The sequence below is a fragment of the Microtus oregoni genome, unplaced genomic scaffold (assembly GCF_018167655.1).
Source record: "Microtus oregoni isolate MIOR12 unplaced genomic scaffold, Mior012 000000F_ref0000247, whole genome shotgun sequence".
In the NCBI taxonomy this organism is placed as follows: Eukaryota; Metazoa; Chordata; class Mammalia; order Rodentia; family Cricetidae; genus Microtus; species Microtus oregoni.
This window is the reverse complement of record NW_024543059.1, coordinates 50,874,210-50,889,867: the sequence shown is the minus strand read 5'-3', so window position 1 is coordinate 50,889,867 and position 15,658 is coordinate 50,874,210. Positions and strand designations below refer to the sequence as shown.

The 15,658-nt window shown below is 42.8% G+C and overlaps 1 protein-coding gene across 1 annotated transcript in view; it reads left to right on the top strand.

Moving 5' to 3' along the window:
* The window catches only part of Negr1 (neuronal growth regulator 1), a 670,340-nt gene that overhangs the window by 523,692 nt on the left and 130,990 nt on the right, over window positions 1-15,658 (top strand). The window contains exons 5-6 of the mRNA XM_041648210.1: window positions 4,760-4,880; window positions 14,655-14,806. Of these exons, the coding sequence (XP_041504144.1) occupies window positions 4,760-4,880; window positions 14,655-14,806 (273 nt within the window). The remainder of the gene's footprint in view (window positions 1-4,759; window positions 4,881-14,654; window positions 14,807-15,658) is intronic.

Sequence of the window (15,658 nt, the reverse complement as noted above, 5' to 3'; positions counted from 1 at the left end):
TACAAGTGTTGAGCAGCCCCTGGTTGACTTTTGTGCTGGCTTTCCCAGCATCTGCTCTTAGCGTGTACCTAAAATCTGTCTGATGACATTGTTCTGAAATCGGTTGTTTTTCTCTGTGCTTCTGCTCCAGCCTACAGGCACGTAAGACTTGGTAAAGAGCATTGTGCTCAAATGTGCCCAGTGTAGTCACAAGGAACACCATTGTACTCATAACATTTGAGGGCTCAAGCACTGGCTTTCTTTGCCACTTTAGTGTCTTAGAAATGTTACATTTGAATGGGTCCAAAGAGTTTCTGTGAAAAGAAGAATGGTTTTCAAACACAAGCTCTTGACAATACGTGTGTCCCCTCTTTAGACACCGTATTCATGGCTGGCACAGAAAGAAACTCACAGAACGGTCACCCCGTTTAATCATTTTTCAGAGCAGAGACTAATCCGTTTTCTTAAACTTAGAACATTTTTCTATAGAATTGCTATTTTGCACAAGTTGGCCCAACATATTTATGATTTCAGCTGTTACTGGTTCAGTTGGAAATTTAATTGTGCATAAGGTTTATTGAGCAAGTGGGTAACCCTACCCCCTCAACGCAAATAGTTGCAACTTCTTCTTTACTCAAAGTCACTAAATTACTTTGGCTCCTAAGCAAGTCGAAGCCTGTGGAAGGCAATTCTGCTACAAGTTATGGTTTCAGTGACCCATGGCACGGTATAGGTCCTACAGACCAGAATATGTCTTAAGAAATAAGAAGCCCACAAATAGCCCATACAAGTCCTTCTGGAATGCTATGACCATCATACTGTGTTGCCAGTGTGACCCCTGAGAAACACTGTGGGGATGCAATCTTTGCTTCCCCAGAAATTTCTGGGGTCTAAACAAACTCCTGGGGTTGGAAGCACTGTGAACCTGGATTTCCCTAAATCATCTAGCTGCTACCGGCCAACTAGTTAGGTCCACCTATGGCCAATGATCTATTTAACTGTTTTTTCACAAATCCTGCCTTCTCTAAGTCCCATGGCTTTCTTGTCATTCTGAGGGGTTTCGGGGCAGCTCCCAACAAGTCTGCCTGTTCTGTTCCTTTCCCTTGGCTCACTGTTCCAGCTATCAGCCCATGACTGCATGGATCTAAGCAAATGCCACTCTTCTGCTCAAACATCTGTCAAGGTTCATCTCCACAGTACAGCATCCAAAGCCGCTACGCTGGTCTATCACATGCTTCAGGACACAGATCACAGAAGCATGCACACCATGTCCTCTCAAATGTCCCCTGGAAGTCATTGACCATCCTCTGGGCTTTTACCTGTTTCACTTACGTGTAGACCCCACTCATGGCTACTTTTCCCAAAGTTTGATTCTCCACTCAACTCCTCCCACACAAGTAATGAGCTCGGCCATTGATCCTTATAAAAGAGCTTCCTTCAAACTGCTTTCATGTGCATTGGAGTTTGTGTCCAGTTGTACAAAGGGACTTTTATCATTCAGTTTTTTTATATTTATTATATATTTATTTTATATATTTATTATATGTTTTAAGAAGTTAATTTAATTTAATAATTATGGGAAAATGAATAATTAGGTGAATCATGTTCCCCACAAAATGTTTGCAAAAGATGCACAATAGCACTAAAATATAATATGAATTTTCATTTTTCTAAGAAAAATAAATAGAGACTTTAGCTCACTTTGTAGCTGTAGGCATGAAACAAAATGCCCATGAGAAGCTCTCTGCACATGTAGAACCCCACAGCCCTCAGTTCTGATTCTCTCAACCACACGATAAGTACTTGGGACATTTTCTAATGTATATTTCTATTCATTATTGATGCATTTTCTTGCCATGGTGAGTGTCTTTGCAGAGATGTCTACATGATCCCAGATAGGGTACTGTCTCTTTAACGTTGACTGTCAAGCACCCAGTGTCCAGCCATCTGCACACTGGACTGTATAAAAGCCTTTCAATGGTGAATTAGGTTCTTATTTTGGTTCATTACGCCTGGGTTTTCAGGCAATGTTTGGGATTTCATGCATTTGTTTGTAATGAGTCATGGCCCCCTTGACAAATGGGAGACTAATTTCCCTAACCCTACCATCAGCAGAAGCTTCTGATAGCTTCTGAATATGGTGATTTTTGTCTTCAATGATAGTTGGAAATCATAAGAGACTATAGCCTGTTATCATGATGACAAGAGGCTCAGAAAAGCAGCTTGGCAAGATGCCTTACCTCCACCTCTCTCAAGCAAGCAGACACAGAGCTACTGATGCTGTGGGAGGGGCCTCATTTGTCTTCAGCTGCGTTCTCCATCTCTACTCAAAATAAAAGTAATGGATTATTTAATTGTTCCTTATATTGTGTGCCTGCCTCTATATGTACATTCATATCTTTAATTACATGCACACATATATTATTTCATATTATTTTCTCATTCAAACATTTCTGATAAACATTCTTTCATTATTTTCACTGTTATTACAGCAATTAAAATTATTACCTTACATTATTTCCTTAGAGTATAACTTAAACTTTACTATTGAGAATAAAATTACTCCAGATAATAGAGGTGTTATTCTTTCAAAATGAAGTACCAGAAACAGAAAATGGTGAATTTAGCATAGATTTTTAAAGGATAGACAATACTCTCTTGTAAGAGTGCTTACTGTTTCCATAGTCACAAGATTCTGGAATCAAACATTAAAGTCTCCAGATTTTATTGCTTTCTACAGAAACCTCAAATGTATCACTAGTACACACTTTTAAGTTACTAGGACATACTTTTAAGTTACTTGCACATCTAGTTTCCAGTTGTAGGGACTGCTCTGTGTGGTGTCATTTAGAATCTGTTATATCCAAACCTTGCTCTAAGTGCAATACTCATGAAAAGATATTTTCATTCAACTCTTAAGATCCCCCCTAAGCCTCTTCTTCCTTACTATTTCCATCATACTGTATGGATATCCCCTTCTGCCTGACTTTTTCATCATACTGCATGGACATCCTCTTCTTCCTGACCATTCCCATCACACTGCATGAATATCCTCATCTTCCTGACTGTTCCCATCATACCGCATGGATATCCCCTTCTGCTTGACTTTTCCATCATACCGTGTGGACATCATCTTCTTCCTGACCATTCCCATCACACCAAGAAGCTATCCTGGAAAACCTTCCAGTGTTCTAAGCCAATCACCCCTGCCTCCTGGTGTCTTCACGTCTTATTTTCTTCTGTCAAGAAGTTCTGTTGGCCCCAACTTCTCAGTGGAACCCAGCAAGTGTGCACAAAACCTATTTCCCCATCCTTGTGTGTCAGCACAGAGTGCCCCCCCCCCCCCGCAGCCGTCCCCAGAGCTTCCCTTCTCATCTCTTCTGACCTCAGACAGGCCCTTCCTCAGCACAGCATCCCATGACCCTTGTGAGGCACAAATCTGGCGATATCCCTGTGATACAGTGCGCCATTTCTTTAGATCCCTGTAGGGTCTTTCCTGGCCTCCATGTGCACTCATTTTGATCCTATCCCCTCTCTGAGAATTACTGTGGCTCCAGGGTCTCATGGCTTAGCTATTCTCTTTACCTGGGAGGCTTTCTTCAGATATCCACAAAGCTAGCACACACACACCCATCTATTGTTTCAAGATCCTTCCTTCTCGGGGAGGACTCGCAGTTTCTGCAATCACATACACCAGAAAGAACACCTGAGATGCCTAGATGAAACTGCTGCCTTCCTTGATATCTTTCTGGTGATGCTGCTGTGAACTCAGGGCCCACAAAATGCTAGCATGTGTGCTACCAATGCATGACACACACCACAGTCCATTTGCTACTCCCTAACACTGTTAATTTTATCTAAGCCGTTTAGCTATGACATTTGCTCTTTGTAGTCTCTTTCTGACTCACCCACCCTATCTATGACTCATGCTTAGTTGTGTGAAGAATTTGACTTTGTTGCTCTTTGAGAACTGTCTGCAACATGTTGAAGGCTCAATACTCATTCGGCTACTAACGTCCGTGATTTGAGAAATTCCAATAAATCACTCAGTGCAAAGAAAGTTGCTTTAGCTGGAGCCGCAGGGAGGAGTAGGGAGGACACAGCATCCAGAACAGACTCCAGAGCTTTGGAAATGGAGAGCATAGGGAGACACAAGACAACATCACAGAGTCACTCATCACGAAAGTCACCACGGTTGACTTCAAACTGTGCATCAGAGTAGCTGTCTCACCCTCATTCAGTGTTGAATGTCTCTGCACTTAGGTTTTCATGTAGGTAAAATGGAAAACACGTCACCCAAGTTCAGAGCGTTATGTGAGGAAATCAAGAACCTGAAGCAGCCGGCAAGTGCCAGCTGCCTGTGATCGTTCAATAAAGGAGGATTAGATGGAGTGCGGTTTGACCGGGATACAGATGAGGTGGTCATCTCACTGTGCTATTTTTCCAATAGAAACCCAGCCAAAATGTATTGCATTTACTCTGTACTCCCCAAGAACATTCATCTATTGTCCAGCTTAAAAAATGGAGCCGAAAATGACTGGTCTGGTGTTTGAAGCATAAAACACAGGGGCTTGGATGCACTGGACTGCCAGGCATGAGATTGTTTTGAATATAAAAGGCATTGAATCATGCGCATGCGCGTGCGTATCCCTGTGCGTGTGTGTGTGTGTGTGTGTGTGTGTGTGTGTGTCTGTGTGCCTGTGTGTGCCTGTGTGTCTGTGCTATCTCTGCTGAAGATTACTTCTCTTTACCCACCAAGGTGTTTTTGTTTCTCTTTCAGTTGCACCTACGATTCAGGAAATTAAGTCTGGCACCGTGACCCCCGGACGCAGTGGATTGATAAGATGCGAGGGTGCAGGTGTGCCGCCGCCAGCCTTCGAATGGTACAAAGGAGAGAAGAAGTAAGGGCCTTGTGAGCATCACTGTGTTTCAAGCACTTTGTGCTAATGTTTGTGTGCCAATACTAACTCTCAGCAATTTCTGCAACTTGCTTGACTGAACCTCAGCATCCCCTATGGGCAAGCAGGATGGAGGGCTCTCGCGGGGGCTGAGGAGCTAATAGCTTTCCAGGAGAAACGTCCACATTGCCTCTTGTGATCTCAGAGATGCTTGCTGATGTCCCACTGCTGATACCTCTCCCTGCTCTGTCTGTCTCTTCCTAGAAACCATGTTTACTTGAGAGGCAACATGCCTCTCAAGGGCCTGGGCATGGATTACACAAGGACACTTCAAAAGCAATAGGGGTTGCAGTCTGTACTCTGCTTCCTTAATAAGTCTTATTCCTGCCTTACTTCACCACGTAAAAGTTTAATGTTTTGTTTTATAGGCTTGTGTGTTAATAATCTCTCGTTGTCAGGCCTGTAGAGGAGAAGTCGTACATGCAAACAGAGAGCTAAGCAAGGGGTTTAACACCACTCTTTAACTTCTGCTTGGTATGGCTCTGCCCTAGGGATGTCCCAGAAATCTTGGCAAGAGCTATTGAGCAAGGAAAGATATGAGCCAAGAGATTTCACTTTATTTCCCAGTAGTAGATTCACTCAAAACTCTTCAGTAGCTCATACCAAGCCAGAAGTGAAGACTGCGGTGGGTTAACTGAAGGCTACAATATGGAATGGAGTGGGTATTATCTCTGTAGATTTGTATTTTCCTCCAAATCTAAGGAATATAACCAAGAAAAATGGTAAGTGGAACTTTGTGAAGCTGCCATTTTTAAGTCTAAATATTAAACTAAATACTCTCTGCCATTCTATTGAAGCACTGTGTGTAGGATTTACACACACAGATCACAATCATAACTACTCAGCTGACATCTGTAAAGGAAATCCATAAAACCACACAAGAACTTGCATATGGTCACAATGAATGAGCATGAATGTGATGCAAACAGTTGTCTGGGCTTTATTGTATTTGCACGTGAACACTGAATGCATGTTCATGTGTGGTTAGTGTGCTTACCCCTAGATGTACATGTAGAGGTCAAATATCCATACCCAGGTTCATTCCCTTTCCACAGAAGAGGCAGTGAGATCTCTCCACCTTGTCTCTGGGACATAGAGGCCTCTCACCTAACCAGAATTCACCATATTGGCTGGGCTGGTAGGTGCCTCCTACCCCTGTCTTCCCAATTCCGAGATTATAAGCATTTCCCACCACCCTGGCTTTTCCTGGGGGAGTGAACATGGACCCTAATGACCAGCAAGCGCTTTACCCCTTAGCTGTTTCCTTATCTTCTGCTTTTGAAATCAGAATCAGAAGCTGATAAACTGATAGGCTGCCGCCTCCCATACCAAAAGAAGGTTTATCTCAATCATGAAGGCTGTCCCAGCATGCTTCGCTCTAAGCAACCATGTTTTTGCCTCAATGTTTGGAAATGTTTTATATACATGTCTTGTAATAGGGAGAGTTTCAGTTTCTCAATCATTTCTCTAATTAACTTACACTGTCCACAATTCTAAATCTTCCTCTCAATGGCTTTCTAGCAGCCCCCATGGCTTAAACATGGCTAAACAGGGTTAGATACACCGGTGTGCAGTTCCCCTTGTTCCGCTCTCTGAGCTTGTGCATCCTCCGAGATAGCCTGTGTATGGTTCTGGAAACCCAGGTTGGAAGGTTCATTTGTGGTGATCTGTGTGACTGTTATGGTGGAGAGCGCTGCTCTGCTTTCTGAAAGTCACAAAGCCTTCTGCTCAGATACAATCTCATTTGGTTGCCCAAGAAATATCCATGAGCATGAGGCAATCTTGTCCATGTCTGTAGTAAATGGAGCCTCAATTCTTCCTTCCATTAAGACATCTCTGCCAGAGCCCTGAGCCTCCTGTTCTCCATAAAAGGTATTTTAACGCTGATTAAGATTGTCTTAACCTGTCTTTCAAAGTCAGATTTGGTTCTGTGGCTGTTAGCTCCTAAAAGCTAACAGTAAGAATCACTTGTCCTCCAAATATGGGGTCCTGTCCATGCTCCCCTCATTTCCAATTGCCTCTAATGCTCTGGAGTCATGCCCCCTCCCAAATCCTTTAACATAGCCAAAAGGCTCCCGTGATCCTGGGGGACCTTTGGAGCCTGTGCAAAGGCAGCAATGGGATGTAGTCAAAGCAGGCAGCAAGCTTCAGTCCCACCAATGGTTCCAAAACTCACACACCTGTAGAAAATGTCACAATCAGATGCACATACGAAAGGTAGAAACTCAGCCGGTTCAGAAGGTAATGCACACCTACCACTATTTGGGCTATAGCTGAAGAAATACCCAAACTCCCAACCAGTGGTACAATAACGTCCTCTCAAATGACCAAGGCAGTTTCTCTGTGGAACTCAGGAGAGTCAAGGATCTGCCTACAGTACCTGTCTGCACATAGGTGATCTGCCCTGACAGTCTGGGCTGTTCAGATGTTCACCTCTTCAGAGTGAAACTCGCCCGTTGCTGTATGGAGGGGGCACTCTGAGCTGCCGATAGACGCTGGCTCCTAAGAGAGAGTGCCGACAGGTGCCCATGCTCTTCCTTCTGTGTGCAGAAAACAAAGCATTTCCTAATTGTCTGCACAAGTTGGAGCAGTTGGTAGCAGAGCTTGGGTCTCATAAATCTTCAGGTAGGGTCCATGGGTCAACCCCGTTACTCTGACACTCGGGATGGCTCCACAGTCTATCAGAAATAGTTTGGAAAGACAAAACACCAAGAGAAATACCATTTCAAGTTGATTACTGATTCGCAGAACAAAAGATGGCTCAAAGAAACACTCACTAATAACTCCCAATGACTGTAGTGAATGCCCAGAAACAAAATGGGATTAGGTATACATTCCATAGGGACAGATATATCAGGTTTCAGAGTTTCTTTTGAGCTCCCAGGATCCTATCCAGGAGGAAGTTTCTGTCAGAGACTCCACCACCATGGAATAGTTCTTGCAAGCTCTTTGGTTCTCAGAAATCTTTCATCTGTGACCCTTCCATAAACATTCAGAAATAATCTACACAAGATTTTACTTGTAATTAAGAAAATGTTTACAAATGTCCATGTCTCTTACACCAAGGCTGTCAAAGATAAATTTTCATTCAGATATACATACACACACATACATGCATATATAGACACATGTATATATACACACATGCACACACAATATGCACATGCATACACATATACACGCACGGAGACATGCACATATGCACTAACACATAGATGCTTATATGCAAGACATATACATACACATGCATACACGGACACTCACAATCACACACACATATACACATATGCACTCACATGTACATACATGCACAACCACACACAAACGCTCACACACTCAAACACAAACACACATAGACACACATGAACATACACATATATAGATACATACACACAGGTACATTACACACAGACACAGATACACACATGCAGACATGCACAATCACACACACAAAGATACAGATAAATGCACAAAGACACGCACACTCACACACATGCACACACACATTCACATGGCCAGGGAGATGATGCTGGTGGCAGTTCCTGGCAATGACTTACATAGATCTAATCTACATGGGAAGTAGAAAAAGACAACATCTCCTGAGTAAATTTGGAGCATGAGGACCTTGGAGAGGGTTGGAGGGGAAAGAGGAGAGGCAGGGAGGGGAGCAGAGAAAAGTGTAGAACTCAACAAAAATCAATAAAAAAGAAAACAGTTCAAGCAGAATGAAGAGATTCAGTCATTGCCGAGGTTGTCAAGGGTATAGGACCCACTGTTATTTGCGAGAGGTGGCCCTGCACTGTAGCCTTTGTTTATTCCATGTGGGGCTTCAAGGTCCCCCCCAAAGTAAATCAAACTGTCCCTTATAAGGCAGCCCAAAAGTCTCTGATCTAAATTTATTAATTTCATTAAAATTGATAGAGTAAACAAGGCATACATTTTAAATAGCTTAATAAAGTCTAAAATCATTAAAGTATCCTAATGTATTATAATAATATTAATTTATTCAGATGCACAACTAAAGATAGATATCCCTTAGGGCGCAGACAGTGATGCATAATAGTATCCAGAATGCTCCCAGGAATAAACGCTACCTTACTCTTCTCCAGCCTCAAGTGTCAAGCCTCATAGTAAAGCAAAAGGTGGCTGCAGCAGCAGGCCATGGAACTCCCTTCCCCACTGGTTTCTTGCCGCTCTCACTCCTTCTCCTTTTCACTTTTGGTTTCTTTTGCCTGCCCTGGGGATCCCCAAAAAAATCTGGATGAGATTGATAATGGGCACATGACTGATACTGAGTTTGGCATGTCCTGAAGTCACAACACTGTGATATTTTCCTTCACTTACCTGGCTTTAAAAATAATTTAAATATTTAAAAACAATTTCCTGTATATTCAATATTGAATATGTGGCTGTGGTCTGAGAAGCAGTGTGTCCTTCCTAAGGAACAGACCCTGTCACTGAACAGTGGTTTCCCATGTCCTACTCTGGTCTCTACATTTGAGGTACACGTTTGAGTACACATCGCCATTTAAAAACAACTTTTACACCCGTGGTTTGCTACTGGGCTAGTTTCTCCCATTTCACAGATGAAAGCATAGAGATTTATAAGGATGTAACGGCCTAATTTACGTAGCCAAGCCTGTGACAATCACTGTGTGCCATGCTTTAACTGGCCAGCACTATTCTACAATGTGCTTAGGGTACAATAAACAACAAAGGCATTGAGAAATGTTTTCACTAAAGAGTTCCACACTCACAGGCAAGATGGACAGGAACCCAAAGTATGCAGAAAAATGTCTGAAGATGTGCAGCTAAATCCACATGAGGAGACGTGACTGACGTTCAGCTGCTAACACAGCCAAGTCGGGTTTGAGCTCAGCAACACCACAACTCTACAGAACTTGAACTCTAGAGACAGTTTCATAACTAAAGAAGTCACATTTTTGGTCCATGACTGATTTGCTGCCATTCTTGAACACGTTGCACAAGGAGACATTATCCCCTCCCCAATTATACAGATTATACCACAAGCAGTCACTCCTGTCAGTGGGGTGCATGTTAGGGCAGGGCTCCAGAGGGAGGAAGAGAGCATTTGTAGCTCCTCATCTCAAGCTATGTGCAACCTTAGAGACTGACTCCAGGGGAGGCCAGCGGCAGCTGTGTGCATAGCCTCACTCACAGCAGAACTAAGTCCCAGAATTTGTCACGAGGCCCAGAAAGATATCCAGGAAGCCCCCAGAATCAAAGCTTGCTGTGCATTGACTTTCTACCCCGTTAGACTCTCCACCTGGAGAGAGCCCAGCTTTCCTGGCGTGGCTGCAGCATGTCAGCTCACTCTTTCACTCCGCTGTTTTGTTCCATGGCCCAACTCAGCTTTCCTGCAGTATCTGTTTCCTGGACTCGAACACAACACCCAGTTTCTGCTTGAAGAGGTCAACACTAACTGTTGTGATGGGTGTACATCTACAGTCAGAGGAGAGCCTGATTTAAACATTGATAGAAGATGAATTAGCTTCATCCTTCTAAACCTCTGTTTCCTCTTCTCTGAACTAGGACTAATAGCACCTATCTGCTGTGGTTGCCAAGAACATCCATTCATCTTCTCAGCAAGTTTTCACTGAATGAATATCTTGACACCGCACATTCATGTACAAATACTGGAGATTTTCGGTTATGTATTGAGAGCAATTACCACATCCACATATATGTGAAGCATTCCCATACATGGTGAGAACAGAAATACAGTCATGACTCTGGGCCAATGGTGTTTAGTGTTAATTCTGGCCTGGAAAGAAAGAGCAGGCAATAGTCCCCCAGGCCCGAGACCGAGTGAGGCACAATGCCCCGGCCCTAGTTATGTTTGCAATCTTAGCCGTTGATGCTGACACTGCTGTTGCATTTTCTCTGGTGAAGTTGCTACTGGCTCTCCTGGTCACCTTAGATAGCTATAGCCCAAAGGAGGTAATGGCCATAATTTGTGATCACTTGGTGGCTATGTGCCCCTGGTTTCCATGTGTTACTCCAGGCGCTGGAAACTACAGGACTCTGTTCTAATACAGTGATTCCTCGTGGGGCTCTGTTCTCGGTAGCCCACAGAAGATGCTGGCAAAGCAAATCAGCCTGAAACTCTCAGATTTATTAGGCATTGGCAAAAGACAGAGAGTCAGAGCCATGGCCCTCAATTTGAAGCAAACTGGTCTGATACCAGGAGTGGAGGACAGCAGGGTCTGAGTAGTTGAAGGATCTTATACCCAAGTTATCCTGGTGAACATCAACAAGGATAAATGGACAGGTACTTCCCTGTAAGTACCACATGCTCTGGCTGTTCTTGTCAGGAGCAGGAATCCTGGTGCATGATGTTAACTCCTACTTCAGCAGAGAGTCTCTTCCTGGTAGTGAAAGGGTACAAGAAACCATCAGGCAGTATAAAACAATATAAGAGAATGTTTGTCTATATGTCTATCACTATCTCATTTTTTTTTATTCTTTTGGCTTTACCCAAGGTTTCTCTGTATAACAGTCCTAGCTGTCCTGGAACTCACTCTGTAGATCAAGCTGGCCCCAGACTCATGGAGATCCACCTGCTTCCACCTCCCACGTGCTAGGATTAAAGGTGTGTGCTACCACCACCTGACTCTACCTCTTTATCTGAAGAACCTCATCTGGCCGGGCTAGGTATCACCTTCCTCTGTGACTAAGGATGACCTTGAAGCTTCAGAGGGCTTGCCCTGTCTCCACCTCCTAATTAGAAGTGTGCACTGTCACACCCCTCTTATAAAATGCTGGGGATCAAACTCAGGTTTGCATTCTCAAGCAGTGCCGAACCAACGTCCCTAGGTTCTCACCTAAGAAAGTCTCTTCATTAAAAATATAGTTACAAAAAAAAATATATAGTTACAGAGAATCATCTTGAAATAAATTTTCAAAAAAAAGTCAGCAATTAAAATATTCACTATTTGGTTTTGATCACATTAATGTCATACATGCTAGAGCTTTTAAGCGGGCTCTTAGTTTGGCATTCAGTGCCTAGGGTAGGGTTCATCTGTGGCAGAGCTGCTTCTTCTCCTTGGTTTCAGCCTTTGGAAAGCCAGACTTTATGATAATCTAGTTTCTGACCCCTTGACATAGAACCCTCCTCATCCATAATTGCTTAGCAAACATTTTCAGAATTGATTGACTATTTGATAAAACTCTCAGGCCTGTGATAAAGTCACCGAGGCACATCCTCTGGACACACAAACCACTTTGGTAGTTACACTGTCTCAAAGACAGCTTTGCAAAGCACTCCAGGGGAGGAGCATTTCTTAAAGGGTGTTTACGGGATCAACAGTTCTGCAACTTCCAGCTGTAGAAGGAAGTTAGCTATAGACTTCATTAATTTCAGGAAAGCAGCTTCCCCCAGAGACAGTCCTGAGGGAAGACGCTTCTCTCTCAGCGTCCTCATCATCTCCCGGCTGGTGGGCTGGTGCTCTCCAGTGCTGCTGTGGTAACGGTGCAGATGCTACTGCTGGGATGTTCTAGCAGGGGCTGCACAGAGCGTGGGCATACTGATGCATGACTCAGCTACATCTGTAGAGCAGGAAACTGAAAGCTAGGCACCCAGAGAGAAAGCCATGGCAAAGACAATCAAGAGCGCTTCTGAATGCGCTCCCTTGAGAACATCTCAGAGTTCAAGTAGAAGATTCTAGTTCATTTCTTCTCAGTTCTGTAGGAACAAGGTAGTTCTGGTTTGGGGCACATTGGGAATTCAGAAATCCAGGAAATTTCAGAGCCCTCGGAAAATATATCTATCACAGACATGGCCACAGTGACTTAAATCCCAGTACCAATGCAGGCAGGGAAATGAAACTGATCTGAACATGTATTATATACAATCATTTTCAAATAAAGAAGTTAAAGGGATGCATGTAGATTTTTCCCAGTTGGTAGAGTGTTCACTTAGCCCTGGGTTCAATCTCAGGCATCAAATTATATTACTTAGGGCTGGAGAGATAGCTCAGAGGTTAAGAGCATTGCCTGCTCTTCCAAAGGTCCTGAGTTCAATTCCCAGCAATCACATGGTAGCTCACAACCATCTGTAATGAGATCTGGTGCCCTCTTCTGGCATTCAAGCAGAACACTGTATACATAGTAAGTAAACAATCTTTGAAAACCAAATTATATTACTTAATTAATTAATCCATTGGTTAAAGGTTATTAATGTGAGGCATGAAAGCTTATAATAAGGCACTAAGAATTTATCACACATTTTCGTTTTGATTTTCATCCTATATTCTTATTTAAAATTGGGAATCATTATTACTGTTGAAGTTTAAGTTTTGTTTAATCCTTATTCTACTAAAGTTTTATTAATCTGTTTAAAGTTTATGTTTTGAATAAGTCAAATTCAACCACTAAGGAAATTGAAGTAATGCCCAGAGTAATCATATCTTGCTACTTCTGATTTTTATTACAAGTAGAATGGTTTGTTAAGATTCAGTGTGAGCTAGAGAGAATAGGTCAGTGCATATTCCATGGAGGCCATGTATGAGCTTCTTCATGATCAGACACATATGGTACAGAAACATACACAAGAGGAAAATCTACCTGGCCATTTGCAGGGGGAATTTACCCAACCTGTATTACTGTATCTCTTTTACATAAGTCTGAGATTAGCAAAAAAAAAAAAAAAAAAAAAAAAAAAAAAGGTAAAACCTGGTTTTATCTTCCATGAGGCAGAACCTATATTTATAAAGAAAACATCTTCCCTTTGGCTTCCTCTCATGTTCCCATACTCCATTGACCTATATATGCATGTACTTGGGACACTACTGTGAATGGCACTCAATTCCAATGTCATACAAAGCATGCCCCTGTACTCTGGACTTTTTTTTTAGGAGCTTCAAAAAAATTCAGTCTGTCCAGGAAACCTAATGTATGTGCCAACTGAAGAGCAATGAAATAGTAGGTTGCACAGGGAAGAGAGTCCTTTAAGAAACAATAGAACACAGACCAGATGACATGAGGTCTGAGCAACAGGAACAGTAGGAGCTGAGCGCCAAGGGTTGAATCAGGAAGAAGCAGAAATGGAGAGATGCTACCTGTTACTAAACCATGGAGCTGGGCCAGCTCACTTGAATGAGGGCCTGAGATGCTTTGTTTGGCAAGACACATTCAGGAAGTCAGTAGTAGTATCAAGGAGAAGTCAATCCTAAAATCCTCTGCATTGCTATGCTTCTCTCTCTAGGTTGAAGGAAGTCATCTCTGCCTTGGTGTCCATGGCAACAGCTATATGGCGTTGACTTTTGACTTGAATCCTATCACAGTTGTAACATATGATTTCAGAGAAGTTACCCATGAATGTCATCTAAAATGTCTTAGGCTCCTATAAACCAGTCAACTTATGCAGATGTGATTGACCCAGCTTTTGGGCCAGTATCTATGTCCTTTTTCTTCTTCCTGGGCTTTGACAGATGGGAAGCATTTGCTCTGCTGGGTTAATTCGTACACTAGGGAGAGAACACATGAAGATCAAGGTCTGGCTTGCTAATCCATGAGAGCAAAGGACAGCTCTTAAGCCTGCCTTTTTCAAATCCACCAGAGTAACAGAAGTGTTGCTGAGGTCCATGTAGAAGTGGTGACACTGAAGCTTACAGGTTTCCATAGCAACTCTGCCTAAACTGAGCTTGAAGCTGATGTTCAAGACCCATACTTACTAGAGTGTATTCTGTCCTCCAGGCTCTTCAATGGCCAACAAGGAATCATCATTCAGAATTTTAGCACAAGGTCCATCCTCACGGTGACCAACGTGACACAGGAGCACTTCGGCAACTATACCTGTGTGGCTGCCAATAAACTGGGCACAACGAACGCGAGCCTGCCCCTCAACCGTAAGTAACAAAGTACCAAAGCATACTCCAAGAGTGCTGGGCTTCTCTGCATGAGCAGAAAGGAGCCCAAGAATGAAGTGTGCTCACCTTAGGCCTTATCCTAATACAAGTACCGTAGAAGTTGGAAGTTGTTCTGAAATTATCTGGGTGTTTGAGAACCTTATAATACCTGTAAACCTCTACATATAAAACTGTCTGAGAATTCTGTAACATCTGCCCTGGAGGATGTCACAAAAATAGCTGAAACACTTCTGATTGAACATGGCTAATAGGGTTTATCTGGTTTTGGTTTTTGTTTTTTAAAGTTCTCTTTTGAAGCACGGAATAAGCCATGACTTGCGTTTACTCTTGGTTGTTCTTTAGACACTCATTGTGCCGTCACCAAAAATTCATATGCTATAAATAAAATGGAATAATGGGTAAACAAGTATGGAGAAAGTATTCAGTCTGCCTACATAGCATGTTTAGTCAAAACTATACCGTGAAATACATTGTAGAGGTTGACTGTGACAAATGCTACATTGTAAACACATCTGAACGCAATGGGCTGTCTCTTGGTGAGTTTGAGCCAAGAACAAGCAGGACCAAGCAGTCAAAACGGAAGAGCATGGATTCACTGCTGCCGATAGAGTGTGGGCTCCTTCACAAAGCAGCATCTCCTGTCTAACAAAGGAAGTGTGGGGTTGTTATTTAAAGAGTCTGTACTTATGTACATGGGTAAGAATTTGAGGCTTGCCATGTGAGCAGAATACTTTTGAGTATGTTCAGCTTAAGGTCAAAGATTTTAAAGGTAAGGTGGTTGGCCCATCCAGAATGTGCTTAGCTTGGGGTCAGAGGCTTCTGTTCCAAAGA